At 33.1% G+C, this 19,648-nt stretch overlaps 4 protein-coding genes across 5 annotated transcripts; 1 reads left to right on the forward strand and 3 right to left on the reverse strand.

The window, feature by feature from the left end:
• Nucleotides 1–2,494: 2,494 nt before the first annotated feature.
• Nucleotides 2,495–5,278, forward strand: LOC114167103 (protein NRT1/ PTR FAMILY 1.2-like). Of its 2 annotated transcripts, XM_028052056.2 has the most exons (4): nucleotides 2,499–2,821; nucleotides 2,921–3,138; nucleotides 3,348–3,901; nucleotides 4,004–5,278. In XM_028052056.2, exons 1-4 carry the CDS (start codon nucleotides 2,710–2,712, stop codon nucleotides 4,950–4,952), a joined length of 1,833 nt encoding a protein of 610 aa, XP_027907857.1. In that variant the 5' UTR covers nucleotides 2,499–2,709; the 3' UTR covers nucleotides 4,953–5,278. The 2 variants fall into 2 exon arrangements, with proteins under 2 accessions (XP_027907856.1, XP_027907857.1); XM_028052055.2 differs by having other exon boundaries at nucleotides 2,495–3,138.
• On the reverse strand, nucleotides 5,204–6,292 carry LOC114167105 (uncharacterized). The gene is made up of 3 exons (XM_028052057.2): nucleotides 6,002–6,292; nucleotides 5,767–5,907; nucleotides 5,204–5,510 (listed from the first exon to the last, which is right to left on the reverse strand). Exons 1-3 carry the CDS (start codon nucleotides 6,176–6,178, stop codon nucleotides 5,349–5,351), a joined length of 480 nt encoding a protein of 159 aa, XP_027907858.1. The 5' UTR covers nucleotides 6,179–6,292; the 3' UTR covers nucleotides 5,204–5,348.
• Nucleotides 6,293–7,326: 1,034 nt separating this feature from the next.
• RIN1 (P-loop containing nucleoside triphosphate hydrolases superfamily protein) lies at nucleotides 7,327–10,889 on the reverse strand. Its single transcript, XM_028050390.1, has 12 exons — nucleotides 10,721–10,889; nucleotides 10,446–10,634; nucleotides 10,013–10,144; nucleotides 9,779–9,928; nucleotides 9,449–9,604; nucleotides 9,194–9,328; nucleotides 8,853–8,918; nucleotides 8,662–8,768; nucleotides 8,153–8,252; nucleotides 7,963–8,054; nucleotides 7,815–7,884; nucleotides 7,327–7,711 (listed from the first exon to the last, which is right to left on the reverse strand). Exons 1-12 carry the CDS (start codon nucleotides 10,808–10,810, stop codon nucleotides 7,622–7,624), a joined length of 1,377 nt encoding a protein of 458 aa, XP_027906191.1. The 5' UTR covers nucleotides 10,811–10,889; the 3' UTR covers nucleotides 7,327–7,621.
• Nucleotides 10,890–11,965: 1,076 nt separating this feature from the next.
• Nucleotides 11,966–18,396, reverse strand: AAE13 (AMP-dependent synthetase and ligase family protein). Its single transcript, XM_085668280.1, has 17 exons — nucleotides 17,859–18,396; nucleotides 16,837–17,006; nucleotides 16,432–16,584; nucleotides 16,111–16,309; nucleotides 15,918–16,009; nucleotides 15,578–15,649; nucleotides 15,390–15,440; nucleotides 15,141–15,248; nucleotides 14,785–14,883; nucleotides 14,533–14,625; nucleotides 14,327–14,404; nucleotides 13,857–13,961; nucleotides 13,411–13,501; nucleotides 12,932–13,005; nucleotides 12,624–12,803; nucleotides 12,426–12,479; nucleotides 11,966–12,313 (listed from the first exon to the last, which is right to left on the reverse strand). Exons 1-17 carry the CDS (start codon nucleotides 18,025–18,027, stop codon nucleotides 12,257–12,259), a joined length of 1,845 nt encoding a protein of 614 aa, XP_085524406.1. The 5' UTR covers nucleotides 18,028–18,396; the 3' UTR covers nucleotides 11,966–12,256.
• Between the last annotated feature and the right edge of the window lie 1,252 nt (nucleotides 18,397–19,648).

Consider the following 19,648-nt stretch of genomic DNA (forward strand, 5'->3'; position numbering starts at 1 on the left):
CTTCTTTTACAAATCAACTCATACATAGCTATTAAAGTCCCACACACTATCTAAATATAAATACCTTTCTATTAGTCTAATTTTACCAACTTAAGGACTATAACACACTTTAATTAAAAGTAGTATGTTCTGATATCATTTATAGGCTTCTAAAAACATCAAATTTGCACTTTAATAAGTGTGTTTTCTTTTGAGTGTTCACTTTGCAGTTCCAATTTAATATTCTTAACATTAATTTCCTGAATAAAACATTATATTAAAAAAGTATATGTCACAGTTTATGACTATGACCTTTATTTTCCTCTTTTGTCAAATTTTGCTTTCTAATACTAAAGTTTTGCACAAACCAAATTTTCAACATCTTACTTTTTTCAAAGAAAACAATGGAGACCTTACACATGATCCAAAAAAAGAAAGGAAGGTTGCTTAGGTAAGCAATTTAATTTTAGAAGCTTACGTATACAATAAAATAAAAGAGAAATGATAATTTTACAAAAAAAAAAATTGACAAATTTTGACAAATAACCATTTTTAGTAAAAAATAAATAAATTCTAAAATTTTATTACTTTATATTTTTGTAACTTTCAATAAAAAAAATTAAAAATTACTCTATTTAGTAACTTTGTTATTGTCAAAAAATTATTTTTGAAAATAAAATATTTATCATAATTTTTACACAGCCTATAATAAATGTTCAATAGTTCCAAGTCTAGTGAGATAAGGTTGTTAAGATATATTGTTTGTTAGTATAGTTGAAGTTGGAATGGAAAGGATATTCTGAAAGTGAATTTTTATTTTCTTTGTCTTCAAATAGAGAAATGAAAAAGTAATTCTAAAGATGATTTTTTTCTCTCTTATACTTTATCGAAAACGTGTTCTAATATATTTAATGGTTTCACATTCAAGTTGAATTCTCAATAAATATTTTGAAAATGTAAAATAGATGTATATAAATTTTAGAAATGTCAAATATATAAAAATATTTTAAAAATGTCAAGATAGATGCGTATAAATTTGAGAAATATATTAAAATTTTATAAAATTATTTATATATTAATATGCATATTGAAAAAAAAATTGGGAGTCAAAACCTCCTATACTATAGTCTTCTAAGATTGGTCCATGTCCATATTATTTTATAATCAAAGTTAAAGATAATTTAAATATTCATTATTTTCAAAATAAGACTAAAAGGGGATTTTGAATTGTAGACAATAATTTATTCTAATAATATTATCGCAATGCATATCAAAGCATACTTATAAAATTTCACTTAAACTAGTTTAATTAAACTAAAAAAAAGTAAGATTGACTGATAATTATTTTGTTCAACTAAGGCAGAGTCATTATTTTAGAAATGAATAATGAGTATCTATGGTTTTGTGGTTTTGATAATGTATTATGCAAATGTTTTTTAGTCTTTATACTACTAAAAAAATTCATATTTCCTATCAATTTTGTTTTGAAATTTTTTTCGTAGAAAATATTTACAAATTTTGTTGTGAAAAAAAAATTGCAAGAAATTATTACCAATTTTTTTACAAAATATTTTGTATAAAACACTTTTCGCAACAAATTTTGTAGAAAATACTTATAAATTTAATAATTTTATAGAAAATGATTATTCACGAAGAAATTACCTTCCAATTAAGATTTTTAAAAAAGATGGCAGAAAAAGTTTTTTATTTTTACAATTTTTTTTAACAATTTGCAAATAAATTTCATATAATATAAAAATTTCTAATAGTTTCAGGAATATAATAAATTTTAAAGAGGAAAGGCAAAGTGTAACGCACTACAAATTTGCCTTTTGAAATTCAAGTAGACCAGAAAATAAAGCTGAGATGAGATGATCACAAGATTCCAAAACACTAGCAAAATTACAAACTTTCCTTTCATGTCCTTTTCACAAAGTTTTAGGTAAAGTAAACTTCTTCTCTTTTTCACTAATTTTATATTTATAAATGGTCTTTTTTTAGAGGCAACGGTTTCTAAAAATTATAAAATGATTGATTGAATGAACGAGATTGAGAAGAAACTAATTGATGGAGAAACAAAGAAAGGTTGATGGGAAATAGTATATGTAAAATGTTTTTTGTTTTGTATGAACATCAAATAGATTCTTTTTGTTTGTCTCATGTACAGAGCTCAAATTCTCAGAAGATATTAAAAATATATATATAATAAATAATAAATAATTTTTATTTTATCGATTGTAAATTTTCTATTAATTATACGTAAGAATAAAGTGATGGGTTTGAATCTATTAAAAAATTCACACTGAATTAGAGATATAACATAATTAATAAATTAAAAATGGTAAACTGTTTTTACAATTCTTCTGTTAAAGTAACAAAATTCATACCCCATAGTTGATTAAAATCAGAAAGTCCCACTTTGACATTTACTTGCTAAATTTGATTATTAGCATTTGAAAAAAATTGCAGTGAAAATATGGTGCATCATGCATCTGATTCATGTATGTGATGAACAAAGCATTATTAACATTACCTCATACATTGTAAGTATCGTTGGACAGTGATAACATAGAAAATGTTTGCTATAAGTAACATGTTCTAACAGAGACACACAGAAACAGAAACATGGTACTTTCGAGCTCTTGCAAGTTCTGACATTTTTATCTGCTGCATGAAAACTGGTATTTAAGAGCTCCCAAACTCTGTGTTTGCATTGTGAAGGAGGCAACAATGGAGAAGCAAGTGGAGCTTTGTTCGAGAGAAGTTGAAATGATGGCTTCACAACACATTCAACGACCACACAAGGAAAAGGGTGGTTTTGTTACCATGCCTTTCATCATGGGTAAACAAAAACATTTTCTGGTTTGGTTTGGTTTGGTTTGGTTGCTTCAGATTGATGGATTCTCATGGTTTCTGGTTTTGGTTGTTTGTGTTGTTGCAGCAAATGAGGCACTTGCAAGAGTTGCAACATTTGGTCTTCTACCAAACATGATACTGTATTTGATGGGGAGTTACCATTTTCATTTAGCCAAAGCAACACAATTGCTTCTATTGTCCTCTGCAACAAGCAATATCACACCACTCGTAGGTGCTTTCATTGCTGATTCTTACTTGGGTCGATTCCTCTCTGTTGGGTTAGGATCCACCATCACTTTCCTGGTACTCTTCAAAAACTTTAGATTCTCTGCTGGTTTTTCTGTATTATTCTTCTGTTGTGTCTTCAAAATACATTGATAATCACATTTTTAAAGTACCAAAATAGTATCTTTCTAATGTTAAGTAAAGAACAACACCGAAAAAACCAGTTTGAGCGTTACAAGATATTCAAAACATTGATTTTATCAAAACTTGTTTTGTTCTTTGAACAGGGAATGACACTCTTGTGGCTAACAGCAATGATTCCACAAGCAAAGCCTCTTCCTTGCAATCAAGAACCTGAAAGATGTAACTCAGCAACAACTGGGCAAATGACAATGCTAATCTCTTCCTTTGCTCTCATGTCACTTGGAAATGGTGGTCTTTCATGTTCCATGCCATTTGGTGCAGACCAGGTCAATAAAAAAGATAACCCCAAAAACCAGAGGGTCTTAGAAACATTTTTCAGCTGGTATTATGCTTTCACAGCTTTTGCTGTCATAATAGCCCTCACAGTCATAGTTTACATCCAAGATCATTTTGGGTGGAAACTGGGTTTTGGAGTTCCAACAGCACTTATGTTCATGTCCACTTTATTGTTTTTCATTGCTTCTCCACTTTATGTAAAGAACAAAGTTCAGGGCAGCTTAATCACTGGTCTAGTACAAGTAATTGTTGTGGCCTATAAGAACCGGAAGCTTCCATTACCACCAAGGAACAACAACTCAGCTGAAAAGTACCATCGTAGGAAGGACTCTGATCTTCTTGTTCCTGATGAAAAACTAAGGTCGATAACATAACACTATCATTATTTTATCATGTTATGTTGTGCTTATTCTTATTCACTGGATCAAAAAAATATGAACTTTTGCAATGCTTTGTTTTCCAGGTTTCTGAATAAAGCTTGCATCATTCAAGATCCTGAGAAAGATATAGCCTGTGATGGATCAGCCACGGATCCGTGGAGTCTCTGCACAATAGAACAAGTGGAAGAACTAAAAGCTATTATGAAAGTTATTCCTCTGTGGTCTACAGGGATCATGGTATCAGTTAACATTGGAGGATCTTTTGGAATACTGCAAGCTAAATCCCTCAACAGGCACATCAGTTCTAACTTTGAAGTTCCTGCAGGTTCTTTTCCTGTAGTGTTGGTGATTACAATATTTCTTTGGGTGGCTCTTTATGACCGTGCCATTATTCCTCTAGCATCAAAGATTGTAGGAAAACCGGTTAGGATCAGTGCCAAGAGAAGAATGGGAATTGGATTGTGTTTCTCTTTACTCCATTATTCAACTGCAGCAATTGTGGAGACTATAAGGAGAAGAAGAGCAATCAGAGAGGGACATGTTAATGACATGCATGCAGTGTTGAATATGTCTGGAATGTGGCTTGTTCCTCAGCTTTTCTTGGCAGGAATGGCTGAATCATTCAATGCAATAGGCCAAAATGAGTTCTATTACACAGAGTTTCCCAGAACTATGTCAAGTATTGCTTCTTGCCTCTTTGGACTTGGAATGGCTGCAGGAAACTTTTTATCTAGTTTGATTTTCAGCACTGTGGAACATGTTACTTCAAGAGGAGGAAAAGAAGGGTGGGTTTTGGATAACATTAACAAGGGTCGTTATGATAAGTACTATTGGCTTCTTGCTCTACTCAATGCTGTTAATATACTGTATTATCTGGTATGCAGTTGGGCTTATGGACCCACAGTTGATCAACTATCTATGTTTTCTGAAGAAAATAGTTCAAATGAGAAACCATTAACTCAAAATGGCACTGTGAGCAAGGCATCACATTCACATGACAGTGAAGATATTGGCTTAAATGTGAAGAGTTAACTAAATTTGACAATGAATAATTATTGAGGGTCTATTGAAAAGGTTGTAAAAGTTAGTGAACACAATGGTTCAAAGGAAGAAGAGTTAACTGAAGTACCTGCAGATTCACAGTGAATAGAAAAAGTATATGCTTTACTAGTTGAGATGTTGAACTTTGTAGGAACATATACTACTTGGATAGCCATATTTATATATTTTCATGTTCTGATATGTAGTAGTTGCAGATATCAACAGCTAGAACATGATATTCATTGTTTAGAAGTAATTTCTACTTTAATAGAAGGAGTATCAATGAAACAGCTACAACATGTCACTTTTGATTGAAACAGTTTACTTTCACATGGTAGAAGAAAAGCAGAATCTGCATTAACAAAAAAAATGTAAAGGAAACATTGGTTAGAGTTTACTAGCTTGGTGTTTTGCATTCTTTGTAGATACTGCCATCCACAATTTTCCTAGAGCAACCAATTCTGCATTCTTCTTTTTTCTGACTTCCACAATCACTGAAGTTAAATCATCCTTCTTTCCAACAACCTTTGCTTCTATTTCAACCTCTTCCTATTGTTGGTAGGTAGAATTAATAAATGCATTTGTCTTACAAAAATTCACAAAAACTGTTACAAAAAGGTTAATCCATTCATACAAGAACACAAAATCTCTTAACAAAGGTCCATCTTTCAGAAAGTGGCACCTTGCGGTTCATTGCAAAACTCTGATATCATTGTTACGAAAAGGTTAACATGTTCGTCTAAGAACACAAAATCCCTTAACAAAAACCAAAGATATTTAGATGTCAAGATGAAGAGAAAACTACCTGAACCTTTGCCATTGAGAAGTATGAGATATTTAAGTCAAGAGTGACATGGTGACATTGGTTAAGTGTGTAGGGTGCAACACTTCCAACCATGTCTACTAATGTTGCTATTGCACTCACATGCCAGTTTCCACTTTCATCCTATAGAAACAAAAGCCATAACTGTGATTGATTCAGACATAACATAACCAAAAAAAAGGCTTAAAATGAAACACAAAGATGAATGCTTTATTACCAACAAGCCAGTGTGTATGATCATGTCACAAAGAAGAAAACCTTTGTGTGCTTTTACAAGCCGAAGACCCTTTGTGGTGGAAGTCTCTATCTGATTACCATAAGTTCCATCTGAGAGACCTTTTATCCATTTCTGAACATCCTCAAAACAACGATTTTTCTTCTCTTTCTCGATCATCGCAGAAAACCGACCGAAACAAAACTTTTCTCAATTCATAATTCATTTCATCATTCTTTCTTAAGGTTGTAAAAACTGGTTACAAAGTCAACTCTGTTTTATGACAAAGTTACAATACTTTTATATTTATTCAGTTCTAAACCAGTTTGGATTTTATGCGATTCGGTTTAAAAATGGTTTTGGTTTCAAAGCCCTCTAGGTCGAAACTGATTTTAAGAGTTAAAAATGATTTAATATTTAAAAAATGAGTTCAGAAAGAGATTATCCAATTTTATTTTTAAAAAAAAAATCTATGAATACATACTTTATTTAATGATTAAGACAATTAAATTTATATTTTATTTTTAAACACAATAACTTCTTTTTTTTAACATTTATACAATCTATTTCATTGCAAACTTTTAATTTGGCTGTAAGAGGTTTTAACTCTTGGTAAAGAATGAACATTAGTGTGAAAGTGCCGTATTTAGTGGAAACGATTGTTTGTGTATGGAACAGGTAGCATTTTTCACATTCTCTGATTTTGTTTTTCTTTGTTTATTCTAACCTTTATTCATTAGATGAAAGTCGTGCCGTGTTAAGCTTTTCTTTTAAGCATGCGAGTTTCACGTAATGGTTGAAAACAGTGTGTGGAAAAAAAGAGAGCACGCGAGGATCACGTGAACTTTAATATTAATTTGTTTAAAATATCTAAGATAATAAAAACTACAAATTTAAATTAATTATTTGAGTACATTTATAATTAAACCTATTTATTAACTTAATTATATAAAATATGAAATAAAATATGCATATTTCAGAAATTAAATTTATTTTTATATCTTGTTTGCAATAACTAAATTGGTCTAAGTATATATTTTTATTAAGTGTAATACATATTTTAAAATTGAATAAATAGATATAATTTTCGTCTGACGACATTTATAAAATTTATTTCATTAAAGTAAAATAAAAAAGAATTACTTAGAAAAAGAGAAAAAAACATTAGTTAACATTATTAACGTTTTTAAAAACATTAGTTAAGCACGTCCTAAAGTATTCCAAAAGCAAGCAGAAAGCTGTAGAATTGAGGGGATAGAAGTTTAAGACCATTAAGTTTGATGAACATAAGTAAATTTTGAAGTGCAGAAGAAAAAGAATCGAAAACATGGGGGAAAAAACTGCCTCGTTACATTCCATGTTGCCTTTCTGTTTCAGTCGTCGAAACATAAGAAATAATCTCAAAACAATTTCAGCAAAAAATTACAGCACACTTTAACCCTTTGACTCTAATCCAGTGACTGGTTTTCTTGTCTCAGGTTTCTGCTACCATCAATAATACCCAGATGAATTCTATGAACCAATGGTCTCGGATCATGCAGGGGACAGCAGAGAAGCAACAAGCAAACCGGTTGTAATTAAAACCCAACCACCAGCTCTTGCAACAGTTTGAAAATAATAATATTACGAAATGTATTTCTCCTGCTGCTCTTGAAGTAATTTGGCAGATGATTTGGCATCCAAATATAATGAACAAACCTCTTCAAGATCCGCCTATAAATTTCACAATAATAATAATAATTCATAAAGTTGAAGATAAGCACGTAGTGAACATTATTTCAAATGCTGATATCAAATAGTTCAACTTCATTATTACCTTGCATATATTGTCTCTGCCATTCATTTTTGCTACAATGCTGGCAGGTGATAACAGTTGAACTGCATGCCTGGTAAGCAAGCAACAGGTGTAAGAAACATAAGGAAAAGTATAGGATAGGAGAACAGACAATCTAGAATATGCAGACCTTAAAGATGTTCGTTGTCCAATATCCCCAAGGAAAGCTAAACTTTCGTCATCCACCACCAGTTCCTCCACTTGAGCACGGATAGCTAGAATCTGTTGCACAGGTAAGTAGCATGTATGTTGGACATATCAAAATACATAACACTTAACATCTTTAAAGTATAGTCAAAGAAATATGAAGGTAATACTACCTGTATCATTTCAGCAGGACCGTAGATTTGTGTTCGAATGATCACCAACCGATCCAGTAGGTCAACAGGTATGCCGTGAGGACTGCTCATATCAGTTCCTCTGTATAAAAAAGCAGGCAATAATGTTCAAATTTAGCAAGGTGAGATAATTAAAATCCAACCATACCAATCTAACAACTAATCAATATGACCATTTACTTCAAGTTCACATTGATTGACGTAAAATTGTCAATTAAGTGTCAAATATACCCTAAACGTCAACGAGGGTCTACAAACAGACGCTTATTTTTCAATCTTTACTAGTGACAAGCATTGGAGTCTTATATGGACGAGAGTTAAACTCAACATCAAGGAGTTATTTGAAAAAACTAATAAGTCCCATGGTGAGACCTGCTATGATAAAAATACGCCAAGAATGACTGGCTACCAATCATCACACTGCATTCATTTTATTTATCAAAATTTACCACTGGACAAAAACTTTAAAAGGAACATTATTTTCATCGTACCTTACATTACATATTCCTCTATTAGTAGCAAATATTACTATTGGAGATAGGGAGCTCTCTAAAGCACGATTCAAATATGAAAAACACTCCATGTCTAACATATGAACCTGCAAAGAAGCATTAATACTTAATTATTTAGATGCATTAGTAATGCACTAATTAGTTAGTGAGAAGTTTAATGACACAGTCACCTCATCGATAAATAGAACTCCAGGGACAAGCTCTGCCACACCTTCATCAATATATCGATTGACAACCTGTCACCAACAAAAACAGTTACCCTCTTGTTTCCATATTATCCCCGCTTTTCTTTTACCTTTGGTTTCTTCTGGTTATAACTCACAAATATAATCTAATCAATCACCATTTTCAATTTATGTATAAAACATCTGTAACAATAGGTCATACATCCAATTGTCATTGGATGTATTTGGAGAATTGTCAAGAGAAACCCTCATCTTTAGACCCTTAATTTTTCCCACAATTAATTAAAGAATAGACTAGAAACTTGTATCAGAAGTTCTGAAAATACCTTGTTAATTTCTTGTCTCAACTTGTCAGTGATTTCTGTTTTCCTGGGTTTCATCATCTGACCCATAAGAGATAGAATATCTTGTCCCCCTTGAGGTCGTGCATTGGCAGCATCCAGATCATGTAAGGTTACATCCTTTAAGAACAAGCAATTCAAATCACAATAAGAGATCAGAAATAAATAAATAATAATAATACTAAAATAGAAACTCTAAGAGGCATTACATTGATATAAAATTGGTTTCAAATAAAATACCTGAACAATCTCCTTTTTCTTGTGAACCTCTCCCTTGGGAAGTGGAACATACTCTTCTGCCTCAAGGTCAAACTCTGTAGCAAAAGCATCACTTCGACCCACCCTTTTTACAGCGCCACTATTTGCCTCAATGTATATAACATCCCCAACGGCTACCTGCACCACGTATGCAGAAGTCCCAAATCAAAACATCACACATTTGTTCACACAAATATTACATACCTTTAAAAATAAAACAGCCCCACACAAAATAAACCAAATAAATTAATAACTCATAACTAATTTACAAATGGTAGCACACAAAGAGCAAGAGGAAATCATAAACCTCACCTTTTCCTTGATCAAGGCATCATATATGGTGGGATCCAACTTGAGTTGCTTGGTTCCTTTCACTGTCTTCAATCCAATTATCACATGGCTAATACTTTTACCATAACCACCTGATACGCTCTCAGTTTCTTCGGGAGTGAGCTCAGTCACCTTATACAAGACCAGCAAAAACATCAACAACAATAGTTACAATGCACAACCAGTATTGATAAGAGACAGCAGCTATAAACTCACCTCTCCTTCATACACTTCCTTGTTTTCCTTTATACGCAGACCAATGGCCCGTCGAAAATTTTCCATGAGCACTTCAGTCTTCTTCACTTCTGAGGAGTACACTTCAGAGCCAACCATTGGACAGAATGGAACCTACAGAGTGGCATAAACCTTATTAACAGTGAAAATGACGGTAAAAACACCAAAATAAAAAAACAACGAGTTCAATAAATGGCTATACACCGAGTGTCATCCAATTAAAAAAAAATATATCCGTTGCTATGACTCGCTATGACTCTTAAGATCGTTATAACAAAAGTGAATGACAAAATTAACATATACAATATATACACAACGGTTTATAATTAGTTGAGAACGTTAAAATGTTTTACACTAACAGAACATAGTTTTCTTTTTCTCAAGCAAATAAAAAGCAGAAGAATGAATGTTGAACCTTGGTGCCAAGCTCTTGGCTTATCCCGAGTGCCAGTGCAGTCTTTCCGGTTCCAGGTGGTCCGGCGAGAAGGAGTGCACGGCCGGCCATCTTCTTCTGGCGAATCATGTCGACTACGAGACCGGAAGCTTCTCTGGCTTCAACTTGGCCGACGAAGCCGGCGGCAAAACGCGATGCTTTTCCACTCGCCTGAGCAACAATAATCAAACTAAAATTGAAACTGAAAATTGCAGACCTAACACAGAAGAGGATGAGAAAGAGGAAGGAGAAGGAACCTCGAGCCCTAGGCCTTTGATGTGAGTGTGAGTAGCAACACGCTGTTTCTTGGTGGTAGACTGAACCTCTTCTATTTTCATCTTCTCCATTTCTCTCACTGTCTCAGGTTTTGCACTTTGCAGCAGCGGACACAGAGCAACAACAAGTAACGAGAGAACGCGCTTGAAATGAAAACACAAGGGAAGAAGAACATGAATTCACTGGGCCATGGTCTAACCCAGGCCCATATACATAAACCGGCTTTGCTTCATTTTTTATGTCAGCTTCTTCGTGCACCTCCATATATTTCTTCCGGCACCTCTATATAAAGAAAATTCCTATTTTGATGAGGAAAAATCGAAGAAATATATGGACGTTCAGGAAGAAACTATCATTTTTCATTTCATTATTGCCTATTTCCTCGAGCACCTTTCTCGATTATTGTCTATTTGTGACTTGAAAATTTTTCCGATTGTAGAATCTAGAACTGATTGTGAATAGTAACGTTCAAATTTGAAATTTAAAAGTTTATTTTGAATTGTATAATTGACAGGTAAATTTATTTAAAAAAAATAATTTCTAATTGTCCAATTCATAATACAGCTTTAAAATAACTTTCAGTTTGTACAATACAGAATAGACTTTCATATTAAGAAATCAATTTTAAATTACTAATCTCAAAAATGACTTTTAAATTACATAATGTGAAAGTAATTCTAAAAGTTTATTTCAGATTGCATGAATAAGTAAATAATTTTTTCTTAAAAATAGAAATTGGCTTCCGGATTTCAAAGCCTATTATAAATTGAACAAACTCTTGTATAACAAAGACAAAAGAAAAACTTTAACGTTTATTGGAGCGGGCCCAAATTAAAAAGAAGTGTTAATCGAGGGGAGCGGGCCCAAAGTTAAAAGCAAGTGAAAATCCAAAATTATAATGATGAATACAAAACATATATAAGATAATGATATATTGATCATTTTTTTTAATCCATCATTTCAATTATTTATTTTGATAATCTAAGAATGGTTGAAACGATGGATTAAAAATATATTAAAATATTATTATCCAAATATATAAAATAATAGCTATTTTATTAAAACATTGGTTCCTTCATGTCCGTGTTAATTCTTGAATCTTTTTGTTAACTATTATTAGCATGAGCAACATATATTATTAACAATTTCCAGAGAACCCTTTCAATAACTCATTCCATTTTACAATAAAAATAAACTTAGATACTGAAAGACAGATAAGGGAGTACTAAAAAAACTGAATAGCTAAATATTACATTTTTTTTTTTACTTTTAATGAATGTTTTTCATTAAATACATTCAATCAATCACCTTCATAAATAAAGCTAAATTTGCTAAACTTACTGATATTTTTTTTTCCTTTATCTACCTCTCATAAAATGCTAAAACTTATTGAACTTAATAAATGAGAGAATACAGAGGTTTCTACTTCAATAAATAATTGGTGAAATTTTATTTGAGATTTCCACCATCTTTAAAAACTGGCTTCACAACATTAAACTTTGACCACTGAATAATGCTCAAATGGTGTTCACTGTTTCTGAAACCACCAGCTTCTTCAGCTCCTTTTTATTTACCTGAAATTTCACAGAAGAAACTATTAACTACTTTTCCATTCCAGAAGGCATGTCAAGGTGAAAAAATGGAAATTATGTTGACAAGAACAAAATAGAAGCAAAAGTAAATTACCTTCCCCATGGCATTACGAGGGAGTTTTTCCCACAGGATTAGTTTAGTTGGAATCTGACAAAAATATAAACAAATTATCAGAAGAGAATAATTATGCCTTGTTCGATAGCAAAGTAATTAGCAGCAAAGAAAAAACAGAAATGGTGCATTTTAATTGTTTGGTTGGGTATGAAAAATAAGAATTTTGAGAATAATTACCTTGTAAGGTGCAATTTTGTCTTTGGCCCATATGGTTAATTCTTCTAGGCTTAGAACAGGCTTTGATTCTTGATCTCTCTTCTTTTTAGCATCAGCATGTGGCACAACGATTGCACCTACAATCTCTCCATAGTCGTTGTCTGGTAATCCTAAAACGCAGCATTCTAAGATAGCTGGATGCTGCAAAAAATGTTCTGATTGTGAATATCAATATATCATCCCTTATATTCAACTCTTCCATGGAGAAAAAATGCAACAAATACATGGAGTTGATAACACCCCATCATAAAAAAATGGTAGCAACTTGCCTCTATGATTACTGATTCAATTTCTAATGCAGATAACTTATAGCCACCAGCCTTGATTATATCAGCATTAGTACCTGTTAAACACGTAGAGAATGTACAGAACGTTATTTTTAGTTTTATTTCTATCACAAACGTTTCCTCCAATGTTCAATTCTAGGTCTCTTAATGTTTATGCATGGTCAATGAAGATGAAATAGTTCAGTTCTCATGCATGTCCAAAGAAAAATATCAGGAAAAACCAAATTCTCTGGCTATCAGCAATTAGGGACAAAAGTTTTTGACAAACAGGTACACAAATTTAAGCATTTTTTTTCTCTTACTTCTTTTGTGATATTTGTTTTGGAAAAATGGGAATCACTTGGACAATTCTAGAAATTTTCAAACTGGATATGTAGTTATTAAGGCATGAGAATCATCCTACTGGATGCACTCAAAGTTCTCACTTTTATGAGCATACACAGAAATATAAATTTCCTTACGTCCTAAAATGATGTAATATCCGTCTTCATCTGTAGTAACTGCGTCTCCAGTCTTGAAGAATCCATCATCAGTAAATGATTCCTTCGTTATCTGCAGGGACATAGAAAATTTTCTCAGAAGTAGATATGATATCCTTTTCACCATTCCCTATATTAGGAATCTTGGACTTTTGGTTACTGAAATAATATTCTATTCATTTACTGTGTTCAATCTTTAGAATTCTGGAACTTGTGTTACTCAAATAATTGCTTACAGCCTGTCGGTAACAGATAGTGGTGGGGCATAACAGGAAAAGATTGTAGCATAATGTACATAAATCATCATGTAATGCATTATTTATACCTCAATAACAGTTTGGAGGAGCATAAAAAGTAAAAGGAACAGGTAACAATTATTACTAAATGATGATTTCTGAATCACTGAATAGAAGAACTTGAAAAAGTACCTCAGGAAGTTTCCAATATTCTTTAAACAATGAAGGGCTTTTAACGCAAAGTTCACCCATTACATTTTTGTCATTCTCACTCTCTTCATCTGCAATGATCTTGACCTGTCAAGCAGACAGAAATGTCAGCCTTAAAATTCCATAGGATATTTCTTTGACATTGAGTGTCCATAACACTTGAGACAACAACTCTAGGTTTTTAGTACAAATCTCATAGTATGCCAAACTAAACATTGAATGCGTCCTTCAAGTTTCAGTCATATATCACTTTATTGAGTGTTTAGAACAATAAATTTAGTTTCCTTAACCTGATTTGAAACTTGAGCACAGACCATTAGTTATTAAAGTCTCTACTACAGTGTAGTTTAGGCTATCTGATTTTGTAAAAAGATTATGCTGTAGTAGAATGAGAGATAAAACAGCCAATTTTCGATGGCAAGTAGCAGAGAACATCGTCAAGATCAACTAACCTGTATACCAGGAAATGGTTTGCCCACAGTCCCTGGCTTGCGCTCACCTTTCAATGGATTTGACAATGCCATAACAAACTAGAAACATTAACATAAGACCATAAGATTCTTCTAAAAAGATCATTGTAAATTGAATAAGAAAATTATTAAAATATATATACATGATTCAGTACAAAGTTGAAGGACTTCAACTAAAGATTACTTACTTCAGTCATGCCATATCGTTCCAATAAGCGATGCCCAGTGATGGCTTCCCATTCTTGCATAACAGGTAGTGGAAGCGCTGAGGACCCACACATCTGAATATTAACATGACAATATATCAGATCTCTAAGATTGAATGAAATCAATATCCGTGCATGCTAATTTTCAACACCAGTGAGTTACATATTAAAAATTGACGAACAAACATTACTTTAAAATTGTTCAACACATGCTACTGTGACTCTTTTTCTTACCATAAGACGCAAGTTATTTGCAGCAGATGCTGAAACCTGTTGAAGCTCAGGATCCATTGCATTGTAACCTTGTATGAGTCGGGCATAGATAGTTGGAACCTTCATTTAAAAAATGATTAAAGTATAATCAGATCACCCATTCTAATCACAGCAAATAGTTTACAAATGAATTATAAATGAACAAACTGTGCATAGCATAGTACATAACATAGAAAAGCATCAAATGGCCTACAATTTACAAATGCTATTTTTGTATGTTTATATCTGTAAACGTTATTTTCTCAGCCAAGGTACCATGAGAATGAAACATATGATATACTATATATGAGAGTAATCCTTATGAGAATTATACTTACTCCAGTGAACACGGTTATAGCATCATCAGCCTTAGAACCATCAGTTGGATATGACTCACGCCATCTCTGCCAAACTCCCCTCACACTAAATTTTGGCAAAAACTCAACCTTCAACAACACAATAGATTATTAGCCACTAAATTTGTTTAAAATGGATACTATCTATTTTGAGGCCACTAGAAGATAAGTTAAGATTTTTATTTTCTAGTTGTCTATTCTTTGGAAGCATAAGTGAAGAGAGTATATTACCGAGGAGCCTGCATAGAGAGGGGCCATTAAACCATTGAAAAGCCCATGAACATGTATACCATATACGTTAAGGATTGACATAATAAAGATATCTCAAATCATATTTTTGCAAACATACTAAAGATGATATTATGTTTTAAATAATTTCAAAATTATTGAACAATGTATACAAAGAAACTTTCAAGGATATGATGTAGTGGTAGACAATGCAGAAACTTGTCAGCAGATGTGTACTCCCATGCTTTTGCCAAAGTTTGGACCTAAAATCAAAGCCAGAATTAAAAAAATATATATATACTTAGAAAATTAATAGCAGGATGAGTTGGACTGATAGGCTTAAGTCGACAGGGATTATATGCATTCTGATTAAATTCAAATCATAAACAGTAGTTCAATCATGAATTGATAATATCACACTAATTTGCTCAATCACAGAGCCCACGATAAGGAAGAGGATTTTATTTTAGTAGATGATGAAACTTTCAATTCTATGTAATAAATGTAACTAGAGATAAACATGAAGCATACCTGGGAAATGATGCTTTTGTGTGTATGAACAACACCCTTAGGTTTACCTGTAGTCCCACTGGTGTACAAAATCAGTGCTGGATCTTCTTCACCTATGCCAATGGATATGAAAAACAAAGAAAGAAATGTCAACAGATTGCTAGTGAAAGACTCTACCGATTCCATTTATAAAAGCTGAAACTGATTTTCTTACTTGATCCTCCTATGATATCATCCAAATAAATCCTGTCTTCGTGAATTTTCCCATTCCCATTCTGTGAGTGTCCATTTCTGTTGTTCTCTGAAGAAATGTTGACAACAGATGGAAGATGAAAAAACTTGGAAGAGCTTTTATTGGCTACGCTTTGCATTAATTCGCTATGCTCTTCAGTACTCAGTATTGCAGATATATCCTACAGCCATATTATATCAAACTTCTATTAAGATTTAATCCACAAAGCAGAAGTAAAGCACGAAGTTCAAGTAGAATAATTAAATAGCTAAATTAAAAAAGAAAAGAGACTCCAACACATACCGAATTATCAATCACATACAAGAGCTCTACTTCTGGATAGCTGGTTGCAAGGGGAACAGCAACACCTCCACTGAGCCAAACCCCAATTATTCCAGCAACAAATTCAGCAGAGGGCTTGGCTACAATTCCTATTCGAGCTCCACCAAGATTTCCCTGGGTTTCGATACCACTTAGAGTTTAGTCAATATTTTAAACATATTCACAAATGTAGTACTACACACGAATGCCAAGCAACAGACGAAAATTTTTGTTAATCTTCCATTTTTAGCAGATCTGAATAGAATAAAAACTGTGTTTTCTTATTGAGAACATAATGTCCCCTACTTTCAAGCTTCTTCTAAGTTTCCCCCGTGAAGGCTTTGTTCTAGCAACACAATAGTAAGGCAATTGTAAGGTGTAACTCACTGTTAGTGCATCACCGCCACACAAGAGATCAGATATCTGCTGTGCTGTTGAGATGAGTTCCTTGTAACTATAACTCTTCTGATCAGCTCTGATAGCAACATTTTCATGAACTGCAGGTTCTTGCCTAGCAATTGCTCTCACCACCTCCATTAATGTCGCAGGTGCAGATGCTATATAAAAGGAAGAAACAGTCATATAACCTTTACAGATGGATTTATTAGATATTAAACAGATTCCACGTGATGTAAACTGAACAACCATAATATCACTTTGGTTTTTTTCTAAAGTGACTAGATAACCACAAGAAGCAAGATGGTCCTTCTAAACTTTCAAGCACACCAACATCACTATCATAAGATCATAATTCATAACAAGTCAAGATAACCTCATCTTTCGTGTTTAAAGCTCTTGATCTTCCTGGACACCAAAACGTTTAGACCCAAGGTCCATAAAGCAATAACCAGGTTTTTTCACGGTACTAATCAACGCTACAACTTCATCAACAATTAGGAGATAGATACAAAGCCAAAAAGCTGCTTAACACAAACAAGATGCTTCGAATAATATCTATGCTTAGATACTTTTTTCTTTAAAAAAATCCAAACTCCGTGTGCTAATGCATGATGTTAACTAACGTTAGAATATAAACAAACAGAGTAGAACGCAACGAACAGTTCCCATCAAAAGTAGTACTTACTCACACCCAGAATACAGTGCATTCAGATCAAAACAAAATTAGCTCCCAAAAAATAAAAGAGAGAGGAACGGAGAGAGAAAGGGAAAACACACCCTTTACTTCTGCATGCAGTAGTGACATACCACAACAATATATTCCATCAAATTCAAGTTCAAGATAGAATTTTTTTTCATGGGTCTAATAACCCAGTTGAAAGAGGGATGAAAAAAAAACAAAAACAGTGATCCCAGAAGAAAGAACCCCCAGAAGCAAAAGACTGAAGTTCAAAACAGTAAGAAAGACAATTTAAGCGCGAACAGCCAATCAGAGAGAAGGAGAAACTCACTCGAGAGTGGACGAAGGTGAGCGAAAGAGAACCTGGGGAAGGAAACGTGATGTGGGAAAAGAGGGAAAGAAGAGGAAGTTATGAAGGGATGGGTAGAAAAAGTGCGTAGGTGTAGAGGGAGAGGGAGGAGAGTAAGGTGTTTGTTGAAAGCTTTCAATGAGCGACTCATTTAGGTGACTGGTTGATATTGTGACCAGCTAACTGAGCGGTGGAGTTAGGTGGAATGCAAACGGCGTGCTCCAAATTCTATTTCGCACGTTCAATCTTTTACCAGCTTAATTTGTCTTCTTCTGAGTCAAATGTGGCAATTTCGGAAACTGTAACGTGCCCTTATTCAATTCCAATTCCACCACTCTTTCTTATTTAATTTTTCTGGGTTTCCTCTGTTTGGGGAGCTTTCTGCTAATTGTTTCTTGGTTCTGGAGACCCTTTGTTACCATGATATTAACGTGAACACGATTGTGCGTCACCACTTGCAAGTTGTTACCACATCTCGTACTTGTGCTGGCCTTTTCGATGATAGGCTCTTTTGTGGTAGAGAAACAAAAGATTTCTTTTTCTTCTTTGGTAGGGTAGGGATTAGTTATCATAGTACACAAACAAAAACTGGATTTCTTCTTATATATATAATCAAAAGTATAACTAAAATATACACAAGGATTAGCATAAAACAATACACATACGTAGCGTACTTTAAATCGATGTGCATAATCGGAGACGAGCCCACCAAATTTTAATTTCAATAAAATGAATAAAATAATAGTGGGTCACACTGACAACAATTCACATGTGTTTTGTTTGACCAGCAAGATTTGATCTTTTTTTATGTGGGAGGTCTTCAATTAGATTTTTCGAGATTTGGACCGGTGGTTATACTTATCTAATGATTTTTTTGGTTTGTTTCTTATACGATCTATTGAGGTAAAAATTCAAAATAACATTAGATAATTGGTTGTTCCAAATGTTAGGTGTTTAGTGGTCGGAGCGATGATCATTTTTACAAGTTCCTGACAAGAAGGTTCGTGTCTTGTGGTGTGTTCATTATCTTTCACGCAATTCTGCAATAAAAAAATGCAGAAGAAAGAAGCATGTGCAGAACTGATTCCACTTTTTTAAACCTTTGTGTCAGTTTGCTATCCTAGCTTCTCGCTACTAGAAGGGTCCAAAATGTCTGACCCCAAAAGCTATAGGTTCTCAAATGGGGTTGCAAATCTCAATGTATATCTACCACGTCATTAAGGAGTAGTTAGCGTAGAGAATACAATGAACTTTTTCGGATTATCTGGTGTTAGTTGGCAGATTGAAGGGGTTATTTATTGATTGCTATGGACATATTATGGTCCATGTTATTAAGAAACCGTGTGGAAATTTCGGTTGACTGAAAATTGATAACTTTGATATAACTAGTTTAATAAAAAACAATTGTCTTAAATTTAAGTGCAAAAGATGGGATAATAAATTCAAATCTCACATTTCATTTCATACAATTTGTTTCTTCAGCTATTTTCTATGTGAGAATGGTAACGGATTAATACATAGATAAAAATACCGTTTTGACTTGAAATTTTGATAGGTGTAGCTTTATTTTGTTTTGGTTGTGTACCCAATTGTTTTATCTTGTTTAGCTTTCGATGCATCCAAGATATATGGCATTGGTTTCAATGGCTACGTATTGCAATAGAACCAACCCAAAACTAATGTTGCAAAGAAAAGGCACAAAAATTGAAGTCAAAGTAGATGATGAAAACTGACTATGCTATATTTAGACCACGAAAATAAGTCAATTGGTA

This window comes from Vigna unguiculata, chromosome 10 (assembly GCF_037176805.1).
Source record: "Vigna unguiculata cultivar grain cowpea cultivar isolate G323 ecotype 2 chromosome 10, ASM3717680v1, whole genome shotgun sequence".
Taxonomy (NCBI): domain Eukaryota; kingdom Viridiplantae; phylum Streptophyta; class Magnoliopsida; order Fabales; family Fabaceae; genus Vigna; species Vigna unguiculata.